General features: G+C 39.9%; 2 protein-coding genes across 5 annotated transcripts in view; both read right to left on the bottom strand.

Moving 5' to 3' along the window:
* fancc (FA complementation group C) overlaps positions 1 to 24,906 on the bottom strand; it is a 29,273-nt gene extending 4,367 nt beyond the window's left edge. For 2 of the 4 annotated variants that reach the window (XM_088417564.1, XM_088417571.1), the window contains exons 1-14: positions 24,775 to 24,906; positions 21,656 to 21,844; positions 16,477 to 16,564; positions 16,218 to 16,312; positions 12,256 to 12,363; positions 12,110 to 12,174; positions 11,777 to 11,809; positions 11,154 to 11,318; positions 9,841 to 10,000; positions 5,212 to 5,267; positions 5,010 to 5,109; positions 3,508 to 3,577; positions 676 to 787; positions 348 to 525 (exon numbers count right to left, since the gene is read on the bottom strand). In XM_088417564.1, coding sequence (XP_088273690.1) covers positions 348 to 525; positions 676 to 787; positions 3,508 to 3,577; positions 5,010 to 5,109; positions 5,212 to 5,267; positions 9,841 to 10,000; positions 11,154 to 11,318; positions 11,777 to 11,809; positions 12,110 to 12,174; positions 12,256 to 12,363; positions 16,218 to 16,312; positions 16,477 to 16,564; positions 21,656 to 21,814 — 1,389 coding nt within the window. In that variant the 5' untranslated portion in view covers positions 21,815 to 21,844; positions 24,775 to 24,906. The remainder of the gene's footprint in view (positions 1 to 347; positions 526 to 675; positions 788 to 3,507; positions 3,578 to 5,009; positions 5,110 to 5,211; positions 5,268 to 9,840; positions 10,001 to 11,153; positions 11,319 to 11,776; positions 11,810 to 12,109; positions 12,175 to 12,255; positions 12,364 to 16,217; positions 16,313 to 16,476; positions 16,565 to 21,655; positions 21,845 to 24,774) is intronic. The other 2 variants (XM_088417580.1, XM_088417589.1) reach the window with 1 other exon arrangement.
* On the bottom strand, positions 21,967 to 23,339 carry LOC148429666 (uncharacterized). The gene is made up of 2 exons (XM_088424723.1): positions 23,008 to 23,339; positions 21,967 to 22,935 (listed from the first exon to the last, which is right to left on the bottom strand). The coding sequence occupies exons 1-2, from the start codon at positions 23,236 to 23,238 to the stop codon at positions 22,567 to 22,569; spliced, it is 600 nt and encodes a 199-aa protein (XP_088280849.1). The 5' UTR covers positions 23,239 to 23,339; the 3' UTR covers positions 21,967 to 22,566.

The following is a 24,906-nucleotide window of genomic DNA, read 5'->3' as shown; positions in this document are numbered from 1 at the left end:
TTGACCACGCCCCCCAAAAAATCCTCGCACACGCTACAACAGCAAAGAGACAATACCATACATCTCGGGGTGGCGGTGGTCATGACTTCCACGACGAGCATTCATCACACCGAAGGACAATTTAGGATGACCAATTCACCTGCATTTCCTGCATTTTTGGAGTGTAGGAGGAAGCCGGAATGCTCGGAGGGAACCCACGCGGGCTCGGGGAGACCATGCAAACTCCACACAGGAAGGCCGGAGCCAGGCGGATTTGAACCGGGACCTTTGAACTGTGAGGCGGACGTGCTAACCACTGCAATATTTCAGTAAGAAGCTGTTTGAGTAAACAGCTTGGAAGACATTACCAGTCTTTGATTCCTGTGGTGCCCCCTGTTGGTGGGGTGGTAGTAAAACGTCAGCAGCCACAGCGAGGGCTGGCAGTCCAGATGCTCGGAGGTAGCCAGTAAGTGGAGGGCCTCCTGTACCCAGTGGGAGCATTGGACCAGCAGGAACCAGACCTCAAACACCACGCCGACACCGGCACTGGACACAACAAATTGCGTTAGCTGGTAGAGCTGAACCGTTTGGGGAAAAAAAATTGCGTTACATATATAAAATAATTGTGCTCCATATATTTTTTGGTGGGTGGGTTGAGTGTGACGGACAGACGGACGGACGGATAGAGCATCTAACCTCCCGGCGTCACCTGCCTCCTCTTCCTCCTCTGTGAGTCTTTGTAATGAGTCGCTGAGCCAGTTCAGATGACGTCTGCGCACCTCCCTTGACGCCTCTGCAACAGACACATCTGCACACACACGCGTAAGACACAAAAAGCACTCAAATGTACACTTTTTACATTCAATTACCTGCTATAAAATGAGCTGTACGCAGCCAAAATGGCCCTAATTTAAAAAGTCAATTTCAGACAAAGAGATGACTTTGCAGTCCCGATTTTTTTAGAACATTTATTGATATCAAACACAAACAGCATTATCAATCCTTTTTTTTTAATTAAAAAAAAACATCCATCCAATATTTATAGCCGCTTATCCTCACAAGTAGGCTTGCTGGTACCTATCCCAGTTGTACATAAGTTCATTAAGTACAACTCAGTATGTCCAATACACCTGCCATGCATGTTTTGTTTTTTTGAAATTTTGGGCAGAACATGCAAAGTCCACACAGGAAAGTTGGAGCCAGCTGGATTCGAACTCGAGTCCCTTAACTAAGAGGCGGACATGCTCACCTGTGCACCACCGAGCCGCTTGTTTCTAAATACAAATATCCAATTTAACGTGTATTTATCAGAGCTAATGACTTAATATTTGTTGTTCTTCTTAACAGTACTGACAATATTGACGATTAAACAGCCTGGTTAGAAAAAAATGACCATCAAATACTGTGGGTATTTGCAGCTGACTAGTAATTTTGATGATAGCTCTTATTACAAGTGGCAACTTGTTTTTTTAGCTTGATGTTTTCTTTAACTGGCACTGGCACGCAAAAGCCAAGGTGCACATTTTGAACATTCGCAGTGTGTTTACAAATAAGATTTGAAAAACAATGTACATAAATAATGATGGAACTAAAATGCACAGCATCCATCCATCCATTATCTTTCGCTTATACGGGGGCGGCAGCCTCAGCGGGGGAGGCCAGACCTCCCTCCCGCCAGCCACTTGCTCCAGCTTCTCCGAGCGCAGCCCCAGGCCAGTCGAGAGACACGGTCTCTGCAGCCTGACCTGGGTCGTCCCCGGTGACAAAGGGCGGCCTCGGCGGAATCCAACCCCCACTGGAATCGGATTCGACTTACTGCCGGCGATGCGGATTTAACGCTGACATGGGTCGTGCAGGGACTTCACAGCCCATATCAAGGAGTTTGCTACTCTGTACTCCCGCATATTAACAGCAAATAAAAATTGTACCCAAATAAATCTAACTAACTTTGCATGTCCTTTTTAGTTTCCCGAAAACATATTTCTGTTTGATTGCGAAGGCTTCACTAAAATAGGAGCCCGTTACCCTGCTGGTTAGCGGGATCAAAAAAGATGATGTAAAGGACGAATGTCCTATTGAGAGAGCCCAAGTCACATTGTGCAGGTGTACTCATCAAGTACCCGTTTAGTACACGAGGCAGGACTTGCTATCTCAGTTGAACCCTCTGGTTGTGTTTGAACAGTGCTGCAACTTTTTAGGAAGCAGCAAATAAGGAGGAAAAATGTGAAAAGTTCAGCTTTGTCAAAGTTCTTATTTCCATTCGGGCCGCTGTGAAGAATCAGCCTTTCGCGTGCGCACGAAAAAATAAGTAGTAATCATTAACTCTTGAGTTCTGGCTGCACTCCAGTGTTCTCTTAATGGCACCATTCATGCCATGCCTTCCTGTACACATGCGGGCCAGGTGTGGGCACACATTGATAAGCATGACTGGACACTAGACAATTCATTGAGACAACACCGGAGATGAACATATACAATATGTTGACCTTTGATTAGCTAATAGTCTGATAGTCTCAAGTATAGACACGCGTGCAGTTCCCCGCCAGTGCCGTAAGCATATTGCAGATAAAAACACTGGTACATGGACTAAAGTTGTTCCAAGAACAACTTTTTATGCCACCATTTTTTCATCAAGAAAAATAGCACTAGAATGTATACAGCATCACAAAACAGAGAGTATCAAACATGTGGATTTTCAGAGTGTAATTACAATACGTACTGTAGAAAGGCATGTTCCAAGTTTCTAAATGAAATCAAGTGACTTTTTTCGTTGGTTCTACCATCATGAATGTTTGATGTTACCAAATGGAACAATAGCTAACTTTTTTTTTTTAAGAACATGTATGTATTTCATGATTTGAGTATCATCACATGGGCCCAACGGATGGATTTTTATAGGCCAGTTTTTTTAGGAAAGAAGCAAGGAAGAAACGAATGAAGAAGGAAGGATGGATGGAATATGCTCTATGGAAAAAAGCATGTTTGGATTCAACTTTATTGAAGAAATTATACAGAAAAGGACATTCATATTTTTAGATCGCATGTAAAGCGCATGAGGTGCCAGCGTAGTATTTGGTGCTGGATTGTGTCTTTAAGGGGAGCGGCCAAGTGAATAGAATCAGGAGCTGGAGCCAGTCTGTATGTGAATGCGTGGGCGTAAGCTATGGCCGACTATACAGCTTTTCTATGTCTGACTGACAAACAAGCATTATCGATGCAAAATGCAGGAGTAGAGCTTTTGTATTGACCGTGCAGGTAACTAATGTTTCGGGGGACGAGCGTGCAGGACGTGGCTTATGAGGAAGCGGCTTGCACCCGTGCTCAATACTTTTAATAGGTGATGGGTGACACTGACTGTGCATCATGTGAGCGCAATCATCGCTGCCATTAACTAATATTGATTGGTGAAACAAGTGCTCTTTCAATGCGAAGCAGGAAGCCGCGTCTTGGTCGCACAGTACAAGGTATTGTGCGTTGAGCGATTACACCCACGCGCGCACCCACGCATGGACGCATACACACACTGACCTGTAGGTTGGGTCAAGAGCGGAAGCAGCAGATTTGACGGGGAATGAGGGAAGAAGGCCTTCAGAGGGGTCTGAAATGACACAAAAACAAGTGCGAATGAATGAATGAATGAATGAGCGGCGCTCTGCCAATAATGTCATTGTGACAGTGAGGTTGTGAAACATGAAACATAAGTACCGTCTAATAGGTTACTGTTTTGTGACAGCAGAGGACATACGTTTTTTTTTATATACATGCTGCCACTGCCATCTAGTGTAATCTTAAAAAGGCAATCCAAACACACTAGGCACATTCAATTTGGTCTAACGGAATTATATACCACTACAAAAATAGAAAATAGAGCTCAAATTAAATCTACACAAATGTTAGCTCAACATTAAACTCACAAAACGGTCACTGTAATGCAACCGACTGTATTTTATGACAGCTTGCATGCCCAATGTAAAGTTTGAAAAATGTTTGTGATCTTACAGAAAAATACAGAAGTATTCTGTCATGTCATAAAGTCATAATGTTATGAGACAACTGGACACCTAACCCTACAACAAATCAAGTATCAAATTAATAATTATTTTAATAATATTTAGAGCCATTGTATGACTTGAATTTGTCAAAATCCTCTGATTTCATCCTTTCAACTGTAATTGTTCTGATTGCTGAAGTCCTTTGAAAAACAAAACTTATTTGCGTTAAATCAAAACAAAACATTAGCATACGCTTTTAGTTTTAGGAAATGATCAAGCCTTTAGCCTTTGTTCTTTAGCTGTTTTTTAATCAGTAAACAATATGAAATAAACAACAATAATTGGTTATTAAACCAATCAAATACAAAATACATATATAAAATACAAAATACAATCTTATGACTGTTCAATTACAATGATAGAATAATTGATTTTTAAACAGGGAGAAATGTAGGAGATAAATTCTGAATATGACAAGATAGTCTTAAGTCCCTAATGTCATGGAAAATTAAATTTTACTTTATTAATAAAGTTTTAACATAACGTGGAAAGTGTAAAAAAAAGTTAAGATGCAACCACAATATTAGGAGGAAAAACAAATTATGATATATGAGATATAAACCATATTTATCCATATACAATGATAACTTATTTTGCTAGCTGGCAATACAACGCTCAACTCGGTTTTATGTTAAAAGCACTAGAGCAAAATGTTGGTCAGAAATAGTTAGTAATATTGCAAAGGATCATGGCTAAATTATTTTACTGGAAATTCATAATATTACATGGCAAGTTTTAACTCACAGACGGAGAGGTACAAAAAACGTGGGACTCTCCGGACAGTGAAGTCAAAATATTACAACACCACATTGAAAGGTTTAGAGTCAAGTCTTAATAATACAAGGAAAAAACAATGTAAAATATTGCTAGCTAAACGGACTATTGCAAACTTTAAAGAAATACTTTGACACAACTTCACTAAGATTCAATAAAAACATGGGTTCGGATGATGTAAAGATGGAATGATGTGTACAGTACCTGTGTATTTAAGAGTGTCAGTTCCCTATAGAAGTAGCTGGTAAAGCTTTGGATGAGATCTCTAATGCCAAGGTGATCCTCATGTTTCTTGAGCACGGACCTGTCGCATGTCATTACAGAACAACAGAATCACTCTCATGACACTTACATAGGTCAAAGGTCAATGCAACTATGAAGAAGATCCGTGTCAAGTGCGCCTCACCTAAAGATGTCAGTCACCACTAAGAACATGGAGCAGTGTTGCGCGCAGGCTTTAGGCTAGAAAACAAAAGACAAGCAGTTTGGGACTACGCGCCACTAGATGTCACTCCAGATTAAGGTTTTAGCCCAACTCCATCCAGTCCAATTTCATTTCCACACATCCCCACCTCTTGTCAGCGCGTCATGTGTTTCAAATTTAACACATTCTAAAAACGCCCCAGCACAAACGTTTAACAGCTGCACTGCGCTTCTCTCGCTGTTTATCTACGGTTGATGTCGAACTTTCGACATTTTAATTAAACAAGCACATTTGTACATGCTCAGAGGGAGGGAATTGAAGTACATGTTTCTTACTAACAACTAACTCAAGTCGTTGTTAAAAGTCAGATTTTGACATCAGACAACGGACGTTATCATGAAAATACAGTCAAAGCGCAAAAATTGAATTTACATTTAACTCATTCAATCCCAAAGACATTTTTTTAAGAGTCCAGACATCGAATCCCATGTATTTATTCATGTCTTTTTCATTATTTTTTCAAGTGTTTGGCTAATGGATGGTCCAAAAATGGCTGGTACGAACTGAATTAAATACTAAAGTACAAACGGAATCGATTACCTCAAACATTAAAGTAATCAATTAATTTAGTAGCTAATTAACTACTAGTAATTAAGTTCTACTCGAATAATTCAATTCTTAAGCATATATTCAATTACTTTGGTACTTGGTACATAAAATAATTAATTACTTTAGTACTTGGGTGCCTAAAGTAATTGTTAGAATTGTTACCTTAGAACTGTGTGTTCAGAACTTAATCGGCTATCATAGTTGAATACTTTAGAATTTTAGTACCTAAAGGAATCAATTACTTACTTACAATCAATTACTTAACGTACATACTGTATGTTATCTATGTAAAACAAGTCTGAGATTGAATGAGTTAGAGGGGCAGTGTGAAAGATTTAGACCGTTTTTCATTAAAAAGGAATAAATTACATGATAGTAAATTTCAAAAACTAGCGAATAAATGTGTTCTTAATGGTTGACAGTATGTTTTAAATATAATCGTAGGTCTAGTTAACATTAAATTATATTACATGAAGGGTGGCCATGTTTGTTATCGCTACAGACAATGGTGAATGCAGCACCTCCTGCTGTCCTTAAAGAAAAACAGTGTAAATCTTACACACTGCCCCTTTAATATCCAATACAAATTTTCAATGTGAATGAAAGTCAGAATGTTAGAACGAAGCAGTAAATCTACATGAAAAAAAGCATTTTGTCAAAGTATTAAAGGAACCAAAATAACTGAAGGAGATTAAGTCATAACATGAGAAAATATATATTGCTCGATAAAGTCCAACTATAAAGAGTAGACTGAGATTAGATTTGGAAGGTTAAATATAAAAATTCACAATTTTTCAGCATAGTTATCAGGTTTCTGCTGGGCTTGCTGATGAGCTGATCATTTGAATCAGGTGTGTCAGGAAAAGAAACCTGGAAAACATGCAGGGCAGCGGCCCTCGTGGACCAACTTCGGACACCCCGGTATAGACCGTGTATGGTTATGTCCACCAATACAATTGTGTGAGGTTGACAGATTTGAGTAAACAGCACCACCAAGTGGATTGGTGATGTTATTACAACATTTCTAACTCATTCACGTGGGCTGCTGCAGCAATATTATGGCGTTATATTTGTGCCACAATTACGCACGCGCGGAAAAAAAAATTGAGCGGAGAAAATCAAACTGAGCGAGCGAAAACAGATTTTGAGAGCAAGAAAAAAACTATTGAGCGCGTAATGATAAGAGTTTGAGCGCGCGCCGATGGAGTTTGAACACAGAAAAAGAAATTGCTCGCTCAAAATTCCTTTTTGCTCGCTCGCAATAGCATTCTCCCGCTCAACATCTCGCTCTCGCTCGCGATACTCCTCCCTCCCTCGCTCAACATCGCGTTTGCTCAACATCGAGCTCTCGCTCGCTCGAGTCGTCCTCTGCGCTCGCTCAGTTCTGTTCACGCGTTACGTTTGTGCCACAAAACCAGCCAATCAGAGCTTGTAAAAGCACATTGATTGACAGCTTTGTATCCAATGAGATTGCTTGTTGTGTTCACCCGGAACGAGCAAACGAGAGTGCGTCACATCGACGTAGGCGGGAGGGGTGGGCTTATATTATTAAAGTACAAAAACTAACAAGGTATTTCTGTCAAATGATACAATACAGTAATAATAATAATATTAAAAGTAATTCTCCAGCCCAAGTCCGTGTTGACGCACACTCGTTTGCCCTTTTCGGGTGAACACAGGGCAAACGAGAGTGCGTCAACGGATAGCGTACAAGCAATCTCATTGGATACTAAGCTGTGTCAATCAAAGTGCTTTTACAAGCTCTGATTGGCTGGTTTTGTGGCACAAACGTAACGCGTGAACAGAACTGAGCGAGCGCAGAAGACGACTCGAGCGAGCGAGAGCTCGATGTTGAGCAAACGCGATGTTGAGCGAGGGAGAGAGGAGTATCGCGAGCGAGAGCGAGATGTTGAGCGAGAGAGGGCTATCCCGAGCGAGCAAAGAGGAATTTTGAGCGAGCAATTTCTTTTTCTGTGTTCAAACTCCATCGGCGCGCGCTCAAACTCTTATCATTACGCGCTCAATAGTTTTTTTCTTGCTCTCAAAATCTGTTTTCGCTCGCTCAGTTTGATTTTCTCCGCTCAATTTTTTTTCCCGCGCGTGCGTAATTGTGGCACAAATATAACGCCATACAATATGCGCTTGTCTACATGCATGCACCAAAGCGCAAAGTAAAGTTTCTTTGCAGTTTTTTTTGCGCGCCAGCGTGCACTGAGTGCCACGGCTCCTGCTATTTCAACCAGATGGGTCTTTTAGCATCTGCCTTCATTACCTGACCGCTCACACTTGAAGGAGGCCCAATTACCGCACGCAACAAACATTCTGTTTTCGGCGGTCGGCAACGTGGAAACGAAGATTTATTGTTATTGGGCTCGAGTCGAAATAGATCACAGACGGAGAGGTGGCGGCACGAATCCAAACGAGGAATGTCAGTCAGGTTTCCCCACTTGACTGGACAGCACTTATTGAAATGAAAGCGAAGACAGACGCAAGGCAGGCAGTCCACTTTTCTTTTGCCTTTGCACATGTGTGTGCACATCTGACATCCAAACAACCTTAAGGCTAAGTGAAACCTAAACGCCTGCCTCCTACACTCTTAACGACAGACACACTACACCAGATGCAATACCATAAACAAAGTATGTCAACAAAAGATGTGTGAGGGCATTCAGTGTGTATGGTGATAGAAACAAGCGGTGAATCAGAGTGATGAAAGCATAAACAAATCTCAGATAGATGTAAACAACGGATTGCCATTTCGGTCTCCTCTATATACACAGAAATGTATAACACTTCCTTTCATCAGGCCTGATTAGTAACTCGCGCAAACACTAGATGGCAAAAAGTGCAATCAACAGGCGGATGTACAGTATTTCTCAGTGCTGTGTTAGTCATCTATCCTATTTTACGGCTACAGAACTTGAAACTGCAAAAGTGTGCATTGTTAGGCAGTTCAACACAGCTCAAGTGGACCATCACTATTGGAAAACACCAATGAAACCACTGACGACATCTTGAGCGAGGCAAGATGGCTGCCAAATTGTTTCCCACCAGAGTAGCTTTCTAAGTGGGAGTGCTTGGGGCACATTGTACATCATTTTGTAAAATTTACAACATCAAAGCCATGAAAAAAACAAGCAAATAAATAAACAACGTTGAAACATCCGCTGCGGCAATTTTACCAAGAAAAAAAAGTGAGACAACATTACACTGGCTAAAAAGAATAAAGTTTTGGAGACTAAGTGAGAACGGATGTGTATTAATAAATTTAAAATAAACAAAACAATCAAAATATGACCGGGGAGTTTTAGATCAAATACGAATAACCCTAACCCTAAACCTTTACTGGAGAAAGGTGCTTAATTCTGAAGCTAAAATGACAACGTTGCAACTTTTTTACCAGTAACTTGAGTGTTCTTTAGTCTTTTTGGTGAGCCTTAATATAGTTTTTCACGTGTGGTAGCCAAGGATTAGTAACGCACGATTGTGACGCTGTTTAAGTAGGACAGGCTTGTACTTTTCCTCGCAACACTACTTTCTCCATTAGTCTAATCACGGTCAAATGATCAATGACTTTGCCGCTCAACAAAGCCAGGTGTAAGTTTACGCTCTGTGAAATGAGGAATGGGGGCCCGCGGAGACTCGAGCGATTTAACCCGCACAATTAAGACTGTAGTGCACGCCAAACGATGTGAGACTCAGTTTGGAGCTGGCCAAATGATGTGAGACACACGCTGAGCAAATGCAGCAATGATAAAGGAAACTGTCAATGTTTAAAAAAAAAAAGAATATGAGGATGTTTTTTTTAAAGGTCATGAAAAAATATTCTAATACGACCTTAGATATTGACTAATTGAAAGCAGATGAGTGCAATGGCCTCTTTCATTTTTATACTATAATAAAATCCTGCATTCTTCAGCGGGACAAGTAGAGGAAATGTAAAATGGCAAGTGTCCCATTCGTATAGCAGTCATTTAACAGAGCGATGCAGAGCAAACTAACCAGAAGTGACCGGGCTATTTGCTGCTCGAGCTGCTGCGGCGACGGCGGCGGGTCAGCAAAGACGGTGGACTCCAGTAGACCGAGGACTGCCTCCTCCAGGCTGGGCAGGCTGTGATGCCACATGGTCACCACGGCTTGGTCCTCCAGTGACAAGCAACCGCTGTGGAAAAAAAAAACAAAAAAAACAAAAAAAAACAAAGTCATATCTATTATGTCACATCACATTGTATCACGTTGTAAGGGAAACCATCTGCTAAGCAGATGTTGAGGCTCGGCTTTGGAGACTCTTTAAAACAATGCAATCATAGAGTCAAACTAAGAAATTAGAGCCTTTGATTTGTGTCCTGATATATACAACACATTTAACTTGATTGCTCCTAGAAGAATAGGAGGAATATGAAAAGTGCCAAGCTTGGTTGCCAGAGGAACTTCAACTCAGTTAAGTGGAAGGAATACAATTCAGGGAGGAATAAGAGGCCAAGCTCAAACTGATTAAATAACCAACTGATTAGGGTCCTAAATCTTGTCAGAACATAAGAATGTATGAGAAATCGAATGAGTCCAAAAAGTCACGTTTTTTGGTGTTGGATTTAAAGTGTAATTTTAAGAAGACCTAAGTCGTAAGTCGATGTGGATAGTCAAAATATACGCTTACAAGATGAAGTCACAATTATTTACATGCATAACATTAAAACGCGTGACCTACTCTGGCAAAAAAAATTGCATGTCAGCAGATGAGGTTTCGCGAAAAAGACAAATGCTCGAAAAATACCCTCCCTCAATGTCGATATTTATATTTCCCATCAGCCCAAAAGGTTAAAAATGTAGTCAGTGTATGAAAATAAGGGCTTAGACTATGCAAAACCTCCCCTCAAACGTCATATCATAAATGCACATAGCAAGTAATAAAAGTTGTAATAAAATAATGTTATCCTCCAGAATAAAATCAAAACAGAGGACTGCATTACGTGTGGTTGTGTTTTTTACAAAGATGTCAGCCTAAAAGATGGCAACCTTGCGAAACAAAATTCTTAAAATCAAACTTCCCATTGAGGTAATATCGCCTTATCAAAACACAAACACGAGCAAGCGCACACACACACACACACACACACACACACACACACACACACACACACACACACACACACACCCGCACGCACACGCACACAAAGAAATACTAAACCAAGCAAAAAGTTACAATGAAGTCCAAGATGAATAGTGATGACCATGACATGACTACTACTTAATAAATAATGTAATGTAATCATCCAAAAGCACAGTGTGTATACTAAAAGTGAAGGTTGGAGTACCTGGTATAGGCAGAGCTTAAAGCCTCCAGGAAGCCATTAGCAAGCGCTGCTTGTGCACATGTGAGTGGGCGCTGCAGCAAGGCTCCAAAGAGAGGAGCAACTTCAGGGCAGGAAACCAAGGGAACGCAAGCTTCGCTTGTTGACGCAATCCTATCACACGAACACCTGCACATAAAGCCTTCCTTTAAGTGTATGCGCAGAATTATGGGCAGCCAAGGTTTTAGGGCAATGTAAGCCTCATCCGCGTCCATGTCATCAACTGGACAGTTACTTCAATTAGCTCGGAATACACAGAGCCTACTTATTTTGAAAATGTACCACTGTATTTCATTCGTAACAAAAATATCATTTCATTAGGTAAAATGTTAAATGTCGCAATAATATTGATCATGCAAAATTCAACATCCATATACGGTCAGTATAAGTTTTAAAGACAACTAAAAGTAAGTCTATTCATCCTTTTAATCATTAAGGTCATTTTTACAGAAAATATTGGTTGAACGCCAAACTATTTCGCGAGGTGTCAGCTGGATGTCAAATATTTGCACTACATGGCAAACACAGCTGTCAAAAAATTGCAATCTCTAATGTGTAAATAATAATAACAACAAAATGGAACACACCACAGAGACGTTTTGTCAACAACATTGCTGAATCTAAATGATAAAAAAAAAGCATTGTTAATCACCAATCACAATAGTGCCAGATATCCAATGAAGTTCTTCTAGATGAGGGTGCACATGCCTGATATCAAAGTGTGCTTGTTTTCAAGTCACAAAAAAAATGAGGAAACCCTAAATGGTAAAAACAGATTGATGCTACGGCTCTACCTTTGAGTAGCACACGGTTCTCTGTTTTTGTACTTGATTATAGTAATTATCTTGAAACATCTATAATAGATTTACAAACAAATCTCAGAATTCACTTCACCAGGATCTTGAGCTGTTTTTCTTTACCTCTCATTTACGTCCCCCAAAGGATTGCAGCTTTTTCCAATGTCTTCCTGCAATCGCGCCACCACCTGATTAATGGGAAAGGTTTTATTGTATGTTGCACATATTTAACATGTAAGTAGGCTACCATCATGATAGACACACAATACCTTTCTGAGGACTTGAAAATGGTACTGCGTCGGCGACATGTCTAAATGTTTGAGCAAAAAATTGGATGGTGATTCGTCGTCTTCGGTGGTAATTTGACACAACAGTTTCTGTGGAAGTCACGCAAAATGTAGCAGCAGATTATTGCCCCTTAATGCTTACATCAACAACCTCGAAGGGCTATACCATCAAAGCTGATTGAGGGCGACTCACTTGGCATTCTTTCAAAGACATGAGTGGGAACGTTTATGAAAAAAAAAAAAGCATTCCAGGAGGTAAGAATGCATGGACAACATATGAGGAGGACCTAAGATGTGAGCATTCTTTTTTTTTTATTTTTTTTTTTTTTTACAAAGGACCTCAGTGTTTTACAAGCATTTTTCAGAAGGGGCCTCATCACACACACTGATAAAACAACACCAATAAACTCAAATGATTCTTGACTGTGAAAAAGGCTGATGGTGGTGATGGCGATAATGAAGGGCCAAGGAGAGGAAATACTAGACTGATGAGATAAAAATGTTACCCAAAAAAGATTTTTTTAAATGCTGATCTCTTTCATACAGTTATTCATTTTGCTATGAACTGTAAAGCAAGATAAAGTGCAGTATGCAAATGATTGAAAAACAACATTTTGGGTTAGGTTTGAAGCGGTTCGGTTTCCCTCATCTAACTGGTTCAATTGAACCATATTGAAGTAATAGACTTGTTTGGAAAAGGCGCTTTGACAACTAGGCCTCCCGTTTTGCTCCAACATTTTGGGACTCCAGCAGACCGCAGTAACAAGCCCACCACAAAGAGTGGACTTTGTGGATGTTTCTGGAGACAAAAGGGGATCGTGGGGGTTGGAAAGCGAGACGAGCAGCATAGTCGGAATGCCGCGCGGCGAGTCACTGCCATGCCGTTGACGGAGCTATGCGGTTATACCCTCCACGTCGACTCACAAAACAAACCCCGATCACTACCATGTGAGCGCCCTCCAAGCCCGAGTCCACACAAAAGCAATACCGCTCGGTTTGGAAGTAGAGTGAGACTGGTGTGACGGAGTGCAATTGGCAAAGGAAGCCTGGTTAGACACAATAACGACAAACTGGAGCGAATTGCTGGCTTTTTTTTATAGAGCAAAAGGGCGTAGTCGTCAGTGATGAAAGACAAACCGATTGTTGGACAGCAAAAGTTTTTGTCATCTTTTGTTCCGAGAAAAACAGCCACCAAGCTGGATTTGAGAAACAGCAATGATTATAGCCTTAAAACCAGGGCATTTATCAAAAAAATAAAAATGCAATGAATAAGGCTAAGCTAATAATGACCAGCCCAAACCAATGAGAGCAGCGTATAGACACATTTGCAAAGTTAATTCAAAATTGAAAGGAAAGCATCTGAGCCCCAACACGGTCGCTTCCGAGATACAGCCTGACCTCTGACTTTTTGGGCTTTACAATTTTGGTAATATAAAAGAATGGTGCCTAGACTTACAGTTAAATTCATTCTGTAGTTAGGCTTGTAACAATTTCTATTAAAATCAAATATATATATATATATATATATATATATATATATATATATATATATATATATATATATATATATTTTTTTTTTTTTTTTTTTTTTTTTGGCCCAATGAAAGGAATTAAAATAAAATTCAAATGAATCAGTTCAGAGAATAAAAATGTAAAGAAGCACACTGTTTGTGTAATTACTGTAAGTACTGTATATTGCATGGACAAACGCAATGCTCCTTGCCAACTTCATTGCTCCACTTTTGGAAAGAAGCAGTAGCCCTACTCTGACTTTCTCCGAGATGGCCTAGCTTCCTCGCCGTATCTCAAAGAGAGAATTCTTAAGCATCACTAGGTTTGCACAAGTAGCGCTCAGTGCGTTGACATCGCTAATGACAGCGTTTCAACCTTTAATTTTTTTTTTTAGCAACTTCAAATGTGAAACTTCAGTAGAATTCTGAACTGTACAACTTCAGTTGGACTTATCCCATTTTAGAGGTTTGGCGAAAATACTGTATTAATTTCCACCTTAAACTGGAGCACAGTCTGGGCGCACATCAAGTCGACCTTTGATGAAATCCATTTTAAATAGGATGTAATAAAAGGGGACATGGCAAAATATAACTGAATCGTTGATGTAGCTTAAATGATTTCCAAAACACACAATGTATGACAGCCAGCGTGAGCTAAGAGTCAAAGCTATGTTTTAATACTGGAAAGCAACCACAGAGGCTCCAGGGACCGTCTGTGGTTCACAGGGCCTGAGTCACTAAAGAAACCCCTTGAAAGAAGAGCAATCGCCAGCCCTCTAATATAACGCTCTCACACTTTATTTATCATCTCCTCAAAGACCCTGCCACGCTATAGGCGTCACTGTGTGGTCCTCCTACAAGTACAGGATGCAGTCAGCTTCAAACACAGCCAAAGTGCTAAGATGTGGTGATGACAGGCACACAAGGAGGAAACAAAATGAGAAGGCAAAAAGATGTTGACACAAGCACTCATTCAAGAAAGGGTAGACAGCATGGACCAAAGTCTGATCCAAAGACATTTACTACACAAAACCATCTGTGTTTGTCATAAAAAGGAGTGCGCTCTCTACTGAAAACCTGAACCAGATTGTATGTTCCACACTCCACACCTTAAGGGGGCAGTATTTCACCAGAAAGTCCACATTAGAACATGTTGATGTCTTTGGTATTAGCATGTGGAGGGGCTCACGAACAGTGAAGTGGTTCACTTGCTTGATTTGTAGGCTGTATGAATTCAGTTCCGGTGGTGGCTATATGCTGGAATTGATTGGACACAAGTCCAGGGTGTGGTCTACCTTTCATGCGATTATAGCTGCTTGAGATTCTTTTAATGTTAATACAAACACATTGCCTTTTGACTCAAATTAGAAAATAACAAACCGCACCTCAGTTCACATTGAAAAAGAACGCTCGTTTGCATCTCTTCTATGTCAGAGCCACCTAGGAAATTCAAGGTACTTCAAAGTCTTTTAAATAGCAAGAGGTTTTATAAGACATGGTTTCATTAAAAGAACACAAAGTTAATCTGGCAAAACTGTGGCAGTTCTAAACTGTACACCATCTATGTGAATCCTGTAAAAAAAATTCTCCTTGTCTTCGCCTGCCTGGTGAGCTTGCAAAGCCACAGGTGGCCTACCTGTGCATAATATCAATGCTAATCTCTGATGAGAAGGGGGAAATCAAAACAGCCAATTTGAATTTGCTTCAAAAGTCTTGTTTAACTTTTTAAATTTATATATATATATATATATATATATATATATATATATATATATATATATATATATATATATATATATATATATATATATATATATATATATATATATATAGTGTAAACTTGAGTCACCCAGTACTATAGTACTGTGGTAAATCTGGGACATTTGCAATACTGCACAATTTATTAAGGAGCTAGCTAGAAAAAAAAGTTTAGCATTCAAACAGAAGTAGTACTTTTGCCTCAAAAATTACATAAAAAACATTACGAGACATCAGTATATTTCACGAGACTTTAGCTGTACCCAATGTTGCCTACATTTGGCTTCATGAGTTCAATTTACTATAGCCGAGTTATGTGCCTGACAATTATGTCCTGGCTGCTCAGTACAAAGTTCCCTACAAGTTACCAATACTAATAAAAGAACAAAAGAGAGTTCACCATAAAGTGAGCAATGGTAAGTCCCTGGCGTGACATGACTTCGCTCCCAACCAGTAATCTTCTAAATGAGTCAGTTCATCCATCACTAGTCAAAGACGAATGTGACAACAACAAACATGTTAAAATGTTACTTTAAACATTGCTGTACTTTCCATCATAAAATTCTAATTTTGAACAAAACGCAGGTCGACCAGCATCCATTCCGAAATATACAGTACAGAATTGTGTGGTAATTTGGAGGTTTCTCTTTAATTGAGTCCGAGGAAAATCCATACCTGTATCCATTGGTTAGCCTTTCTTTCCAAAGCATTGACTGGGTGCTCAGAGTATAGTTTCCACATACACTGGAAGAGCAGCGCTTTGCTTTTATCTTAAAAAAAAAAAAGAAACAAAGAAAATTTTAAAATCCTCAACATATTGTATTAAGCTCCATTACAGATAGCCATTTACATTTGTGGGTGTAACTGAAAGATGTTATGGTAGACTTTCTTAAAGGACAAGATGCACTTCACAGCAGTTCACAAACACACTCACCATCAGCAGTGACAACAGGGTTCCAGCACAAGCGGCCTAGAATCTGGCCAAGAGAAGGCATCTTCTCCATGGTCTCTGTTGTGGAACTCTGAACAGTCAATGAAAAGGAATATACAATGTTTTTGTTTTTTTTTTCCCATTTTAGGTTGTATCAAATTTCTTTCCGTGTATACAACATCAAAACACAAGTTAACATTCCTTACATTAACATTAAAAAATTAAAATAAAAACGACTCACTTTGCATCAAAGAAGCTTCACAAAGAGTGGCCGGGTTCCAAATATTGTCACTATGCTACATGTTTTTACTCTGAATTTTGGATTATGTCAGCAGTCCCCAAATTCTCAGATGGATTACAGCAAAATGGGGGAATTGGGCTGCCAGGGGACACAAGTCGCATAGTTTTCATCTTGTGATTCTCGCCGTAACGGCCGTAGTGAAAGGCAGAACAGAACCTGGCTCATGTCCATAGTGTTATACTCGTGTTTGCTGTGTGTTTATTTGTGCAGGTCACAAACCACCATGTGCTTTATTCCACACATCAGGCAAAATAGTATGTAGGAAGATTTGAGATCACTACGTTTGGGGATTTAGCTACATTTGTTGTGACTGGCCCCTCCGCAAAAAAAAACGTATGGAAGAACATGTCTGCACATGTGCGCTTCAAGCGTAGCCAAGCCTGTGTACAGTATGACCTAACTAACCCAAATCAAGCCTGAATCATATGTTTGAACTGTGAGCTAATTAAGTTCAACAGCGTAGCTTTGTTGCAAGAGAAGCCCACACAGAGCTATTGGACATATGCAAGTGTAATTAGGGCAATGTGCTGTTGCTCAAGCAGAGAGAAACGTTGGCTAGGCCTCACCGTGTTGAAAGAGCAAGCTCTCACACCATCACATGCAGCTGCCTTCCATAGGTTTCTTGATGGGCCTTCAAGCATTTCCAACTAAGGTGTACAAGGTCATAGTGTTGGATAATTGTTTAGATGACAACTGAATTATTACGGAAAATGCAAACTTTCTAGTTATCATTGAGGACCAAATCCACAAAGAACGAACTGCAGTTGCTGATAGCTCCTTTAATTGCGCTTTTTTCCCATTTTCTAGAGTTATTTTTATTATATGCATAAAATTTATATTTATATTCGCTGATTTAATTTCTTATTAAATATGAGTTTTATGGTATTCATATTTCTAAACAGGAACTGAAACATCTTGTTCATGGAAGCAGCATCTCTCCCGCCTCCCAGGAGGAAGAATCAGACACGCTTGGTGAGGGGGGAATCAAATTGTTGATCTGACAACATAGCCACAGCTCATGCACAACGTGAGGCTCGGTATCTCTTCAGTTTGCAAGATAGCGGTGATATTCCTGCTCATTTCGGGTCTGTTTGTGCAGAACAGTTTGGCTTTTACCCATCATACACTCGTCAAAAGATTTTGAACATCAGACTGCAAAATCACAACCATTATATCGGCAGTTTTTGCTTCATCCATGAGCTACGGAGAACACCCGATGCTCCGCATTCTACCAGGCTCAACAAATTGAGGACTTGAGACTTCAGATTATGTAACACAAGGAATTCATGTACTGTAATGCCATGTTACTCACAGAAACAAAGCCATTTGCTGATTATGGAGGCACTAATCGATTATTCTGTCCTTGTATGATACAGCATACGTCTTCACCGTTAGTGCTACCCGCTGTGTTGAATTCAACTGCAGTCTGATGTTTATAATATCTAATCGGAAATATAACCCTCTTCTTTCCTAGCGGTCGATATGTCAATGAATCAACCTATAGAATGAGCCTGCCTTTTTATATGTCAATGAATGAAATGATAGAATAAACCTGCATTTACTCCCCCCCAAAAAAGTGGCACTTTAAGTCCCCTATAACCAAATACTGAGTAAGAACAGCATTCAGAGCCATGGTATGCAGTTTTATTTTTATCATTCATTCATTAATGTTTATACATATCACGTAAAATGTGCTCAGAGACCCCTAGTTAGGAAACACTGCATTGGAAGACCTCATCTCACAATTTATACATGTAATTTTAAAAAGGCTTGACAAAGACCTCCAGAGGGTTTCTCCATAAAGGGATGCAAAAGCTCTTGATACGAGTAGAAGAAAGGAATCCAAAAGCACTAACCTATGATTAATTGGGTCTTCTGAAAATGTTTAAGTGGCTTTGTGCCTATGGCTTACAAAAAAAAAAAAAAAACAACAGACAAGTTGGCCAACTTGACTCATTTAGTTGAGTGAGATCACCATTAATGGGAAGCAGAGAGGCGGTTTCTCTTTAAGGGCCCCCAACAGTGAAGCACATGTGACAAAGAGCACCACGCTCCCACCATCCCATCTTTGGACCTGTGCTAAAATCAATGCTGTGTGATGATGCAGCTGCAAAGAAATGATCATCATGTCAATACCGTACAAAAAGATAGAAGTGAAATCCATAGCATAATTGGAGCCTTGATGACAATGCTGCTAATGGATAAAATGCTGGCGCATGCATCTTGATTAAAAGGCAGACCGAATCTGATTACTAAGTACAAGGACAGGTTTACAGAAAACCTTGCTAATGCAAGATGTAAGATGAAGAAAGCAAAGAGGAAACACTTGTTCCTGACATCATTGAACCTCAATCAGAGCAGTCCTGACAAGTATTGGAAGTTTCCATGGAAAGCACACAAATAACGTGTGTAGCGGTATTCCCAAACTGCTTCGTTGCCTTTCATATATCAGGGCCGCTGAGAGCCACGTGATGTTGAATCGTTAGTGGAGTAATGTGTATCGGGAACCTTAAGGAGATCAACAAGAAAATGAAAAACATCCACTTCTTTCCAGAGCAACTGTTCCTATTCAACACTTCACTTTTTGGGCACCAGCCACAAGAAAGTAGTTAAGTCATCAAGGGATGCGAGGCGCTGCCAAGAAGCAGGCTATCCTCAGCTGGTCTTTTATGATTCCAGTGCCTGTAAAAAAGATTTCAGTCCAATTAAACTATACCAGCTTTCTCTTGCTCTCTTTTTTCTCTTCCAATTCTTCATTTTACGTTTCTCTGCATGAAGTTAGCCTGGAGTCATAGTCACAGACTGGAAGATGGAAAGATTTTATTTTTTTTAGATGTCTATTTAGGTATTCATGTCAAATTCTCTTAGAACCAAGGAGTACTAAGCCAATTTGGAAATCAAGCAATGCTTTGAGCCATAGCTGCAGACACTTGTGCTGGATGAGTACTGGAGGCTTTATGTGACCACTCATTCTGTGCCTATATCTAATGACAACAATGAGGATTGGCTCTTTTCACACAGGTTCAAAAAAGGCACATGACCCCAAAATAGTAAAGGTTTCTACTCTAAGGTTTTTGCTTCTCCGAGTTGCATCAGTAACTCTAATGTTTGCATGGTCCGAGATTGACCGAGGCCACCACATGACTGTCCCCCCACCCACTACAAATGTAATAAATGAATGTGATTAAATAAACAAATTCTTGCTTTCTTAAGAGTGAACACAACACAACTCAACATTTTGAGTTTTAACCAGCTAAAATGATCATCTTTACCCCACCATTTTTTCTAACTAAATGGTGCATTGTAAGCTATGAACTCCCGTGTCAACTCAGTTCACTATGACATCCACAGAAATTTCTATATGAATATATAATTGTAAATTAAAGTATTGACAAAATAAAGTATTGTTTTAAATCACATTTTATACAGATATTGGAAATTGTGATTTTTTTTTAAGCAGTTACTTTGATTACCCATACTTTTGCGCATGTTGGCTGCTGAAACATCATGCTACACTATTTTATCCACAGGTAGGTAGATCTAAATTTAAATATATTTTCAAATTTTGTTTAGCATTTTCAGGATTGTAATTTAGATATGAGTAAGGGCTTACTTGGATCTGATTCCCAAGTATTTTTTACACAACAATGAAACACATGCAAAGGCCAAAATATAAATCTTGACAATGGATCAGTTCAAACACGATGTATAAGCCAAGTTCCGAGTCTCAGTGGCTTAGCGGTAGAGGAGTGGAATAACAGAAGAAAATTTCTTCAACGCCATTAATTTTTCTCTCTCTTTCATAAAACCTGATTATTTTCATTTTGGTTACAATATCTGCTGGCTTTCTTTGGATAAGCATTCTTTTGCGACAGATAATGCACATGTAGAGGTGATCTAATGGTAATACAGCATATGAGGTAGGAGGCCATGCTTTTAAAAATTCCAGTCCAAAGCTACGTAAATTGACAACTGCTGGTTTTTGACAGTGTTTAATTTATTTTGCTTTCAACAAGTGTCGGCTGTGGGATGGTGTCAATATGCTTGGGCAATGTCACATCTTTTGATTAAGTTCAAAATTTTGACCACAATCTTGATTTCTGTACAGTATCTGGTCTTCTCATACCAGAAGACCAATTTTCCATTGCTTCAAAGTCTAGTCTTTATTCTGACTAGCACATATATTTATTTATTTTTTTTAAATCCTATTTGAGTTATTGGCTTGGTTAATGGCTTGGTCATGGAACGAACTAAACTTGTTAGTCCAGGAACCAAATTATATTAGTCGGTGATTGGAAGACTCTCATATTTTTCCTTCAACAAGAAAGCAAGATTGATATTAAAGCTTTCCATTTAATGCTCCATACTATTTTATAAGAAATGGTATATACGACCATCCCGAAAGTATTTCCAGCGAGTTATGATTACTGTGTAGGAAAGAGCACTTGCGGTCTTGGTAACACTGAAATCTCACAGTGTTGCCCCCAACCCTTCGTGCCCGAGGCTGCTGCAGCTGATTTGGGGATACATTAGGTTAGCACTGCGGGTCCCAGCGCGGCTATTACCTGACAAACTCAAAATTGCAGTGCTGCCAGCCAGACATAGGCGACCTCTGCAGTGCACAGAGCACCCTCTGTTGGCCTGCGAACGCTGGACTTACTGTTCACCGGCCTGCTTGGACAGAGGCAGTGTGTGCGTGAGCGGGTGTGCCACTTGTGTGTAGTAGCGTCATCAATCTGATGGCCATTTGGCTGTTGATCCGATTGATAATTTATCTCAGCCGACAGCGCGCCGGGTCTGAGGCATGCTTGTATGAATGAACAATCAATACGTACAGTATCAGAGAATCCTACGGTATATGCTTGAATAAATAGTACTTACCATGCCGTTGATGTGCATAAGGAGTCGCTTGAGGAAATCCCTGAGTGGGCACAGGTGAAAGCATGTATCTTTCTGAAGGTCAACACTGTCAGCTTGGCCCCAAGTCTCAACTTTGTCCAGCCACAACTGCATCTCTGTTTGCTGGACTGACTGAGACATTTTTCAGTTTGTATGAAATACCTGTAGAACCTTAAAAAAAAAAAGAGAAATCAGTCAATTGTCGTAAATGCACAAGGTAACTTGTGGACCGCGTATCGTCAAAGAACAGTGAAGAGAGCCACGAGGGTGTCACATTGGTTTAATCAAGGTTTAATCATGTTTTGTTAAGGGTTGCACATTGTAAAACAATAGGGACACACTATTAAAACTGAAGAAATATGCTCAAACATGCACTGACTTACACTCAACGATAAAAACACAATGTCATCGGGTACACAGTCTGATGGGATGCAATTCAAGAACTATATAAAAATGCTCAGTTTTGACTGACACTATAAAAGAGGGTGTTTTTTTTTAGTTTCCAGATGTGTAGTACATGTCATAATAACGAAAAGCTATTTTCGTAAGCAAAAATATGTAGGAAGAGGCTCTAAAGACAAAATGAATGTGACAAACACATGAGCTGTCGATTCATTCAAGAAGAACATGACGTGAACTATTCAAACAATACTGTACTCCACTTCAAGGTAGCATTTTGATGCTCTGGCATTGTACCAGGAGTTCAGAACATTTAGGCAGAGATCAGCCAATCTGGTTGCCTTTTATTTGTGGGAGATGCACCCGCCACTTGTCAGCTGTGTTTCAGATCATCCATTCCCTGATTAAATACATCAAACTGTTATTTGCAATTTGCAATGACTTTGGCAGAGCAAAAAGGCAATGTGAAGTGTTGCTTCCCTTGAAGCTTTTATTCAACCATGTGAAATGCCATCATTATAGCAGTCAGAGAGCCTCTGCAGCTCTTTCTTGTAGTTAGCGGCAAATTCCTTCTCCTTCTCGATGACCCACTGGAGGAGGTCGTTTTGGGCTTCCTCCTTGCGCAGTTCCTTCTCTTTTAAGGCCAAGACTTCCTCGAGGCCTTTCTGATAAGACAATTGGCTTTCTGCTTCCATCAGTTCCACAAAGACCTCATTCCAACTTCGCTCCTCCTCGTCACTCTCAGCTTTTTCTTTCGGGAGGTACGGTGTCGGACCTTCGGGGGCCACATCATCTCCCTCCAAGGCAAGTTCTTGGAGACGTCTCATTTTCTCATGCTCGTCTCCCAAACACATGTCTCGCACCTTTTGAAGTAGATCGCTCTCAGTTTTTTTTCTCAACTTTTCCACTTCCACCTCATTGGTCAAGTACTCCACCTGATCCCACAGGGTCTTGTACTCGTCGATTTCCAGTCGCAGTTTAGCTGAGAGCTCCGCCACGGCAGGTCCTTGTGACTTGACGCGCTCCTCAAGACATTGGAGCTGCCCTTGAAGGTCCCTCACCTCTTTCTCCAGACGCTCCTTCTCAGGCGCACAGAACATGCTGAAAATCTTCTGGCAGGCCACGCCGGAGATGTCAAAGGCTAATCGCAGGAAGCGTGAAAACATGCCGGGCTGCTGTCTAGGGATGAACTCGAAATTACCTTCAAGAACAGAACGAACCAAAGCATATACGACTGGTCATGTCAAACCATCTGCAGAAGGTAGCAGCCCTTTTGTTTGTAGCTTCCAAGCCTTTATGATGTTATATCTGCTGCTTCACAGCTGTCACCATGGCAGCAGCTATATTGACAAGCATTACATGTATTTGACATCATAGAAAACGGTGGAACCTCCAAGACCGAACACAGTCCATGAATGAAGATTGCTCGACCATTATGAATGGATTTTCTCGTAGGAAATACAGTGAACCCTAACCCATATTTGCAATTCGGCATTCAAAGGTTTGCCCATTCGTGCTTGGCCAAAATCATGTCTACACAAACAGATTGCTTTGGTGCAAACAACCTTTGTTGGACTGCAAAGGGGCACTCCACTTAGACAGGCCAGAGCTTTTTTTATACAAACCCTAGAGCACTATCGCCGGGTGATTTTCAAACATACTTACATGATTTTCAATATGTTGCATTTTTCTGATTAGCAAGTGCTTTGCTGCAAACTTGGGGCATTTAGACTTAGACTAAAATTCCAAGTTGTCATCAACCACAGTATTATACACTCAATTCTCAACTATGATATACCATTTTTGTAGAAAATGCAGATGAATGCTGGAAAAAAATCGCTGAACTGAAATGGTGTACAGTGGAGTCCCATTACTCATGGTGGATATAATCCACATACCGTATACCAAAAAAACGTTAGGCAATAACATGCTTAAATAATATTTGCACTATATTGTTGTTTTATTGCTGTTCATTGCTATTCTTATTGCTATTATTTATTTATTTATACTTATTCTTTGGTTGTTTTTTGTTTTTTTGCTGCCACTGATAGCCGTTCTGCAGCGGCATCACATGAAAATAAATCCAAATAACAAGTAAACAGCGCTCTTGTGATTCAGCAAAGCGTCTATCCTGCAATGAAAGTTCATAGCATATTCTTAAAGTACTTACAAAAAAACTGACAACATACATCTACCACAAAATATGCACGTGCACAAAAAACGCTTTTGACCAAGCTGCCTAGAGACCCTTCGGAGAAGGAACAACATGTCAAATATTATCTTTGAAGATTTCTACGACCAAGCTTGTGGATTTTAGGTTGGGCTTCGTTTACTGTTTCAATTATGAGATGTTGATATTATTCCTGTAAAATTATATCCGTCAAATATTACTTTCTGTTTAAAACGGTGTGTTAAAAATTAGGAAACACCTGAACAAGTACAGTAGATGGACGAATACAAGGACATTGATACTAGTATTTACAGAGACATTACCAAAAGACATTGGCTATTTAAAATGTAACTTTAAGAAAAATCATGCGTACACTTTTGGTAAGTGGAGCAATAAGATAAATGTTCGACAAAAAACTGTGTTTTCTCAATATAAATAATAAAATTTGGATGTAAAATTAGCCTGTGTCGAAAACCAGCTTGCATGCACGCATTTTGAGACCCTCGTAACGGTGAAAAGAAGTGTATCTTACCCTTGAATAACAAGAAGAAATCACATCCCAGTAATAACAATGAATCACTTTGCTTTGTACATTAACGAAGTGAAGTCAGATTTTCCGGGACTACGTCAAGAAACTATATTTCCCTCTTTCACAAAGTTCCGC

The sequence above is a fragment of the Hippichthys cyanospilos genome, chromosome 1 (genome assembly GCF_059441005.1).
Source record: "Hippichthys cyanospilos isolate Australia breed blue-spotted pipefish chromosome 1, RoL_Hcya_1.0, whole genome shotgun sequence".
NCBI classification, from domain to species: domain Eukaryota; kingdom Metazoa; phylum Chordata; class Actinopteri; order Syngnathiformes; family Syngnathidae; genus Hippichthys; species Hippichthys cyanospilos.
The sequence above is the reverse complement of the archived record's forward strand: the minus strand, read 5'-3'. Positions and strand labels throughout refer to the sequence as shown.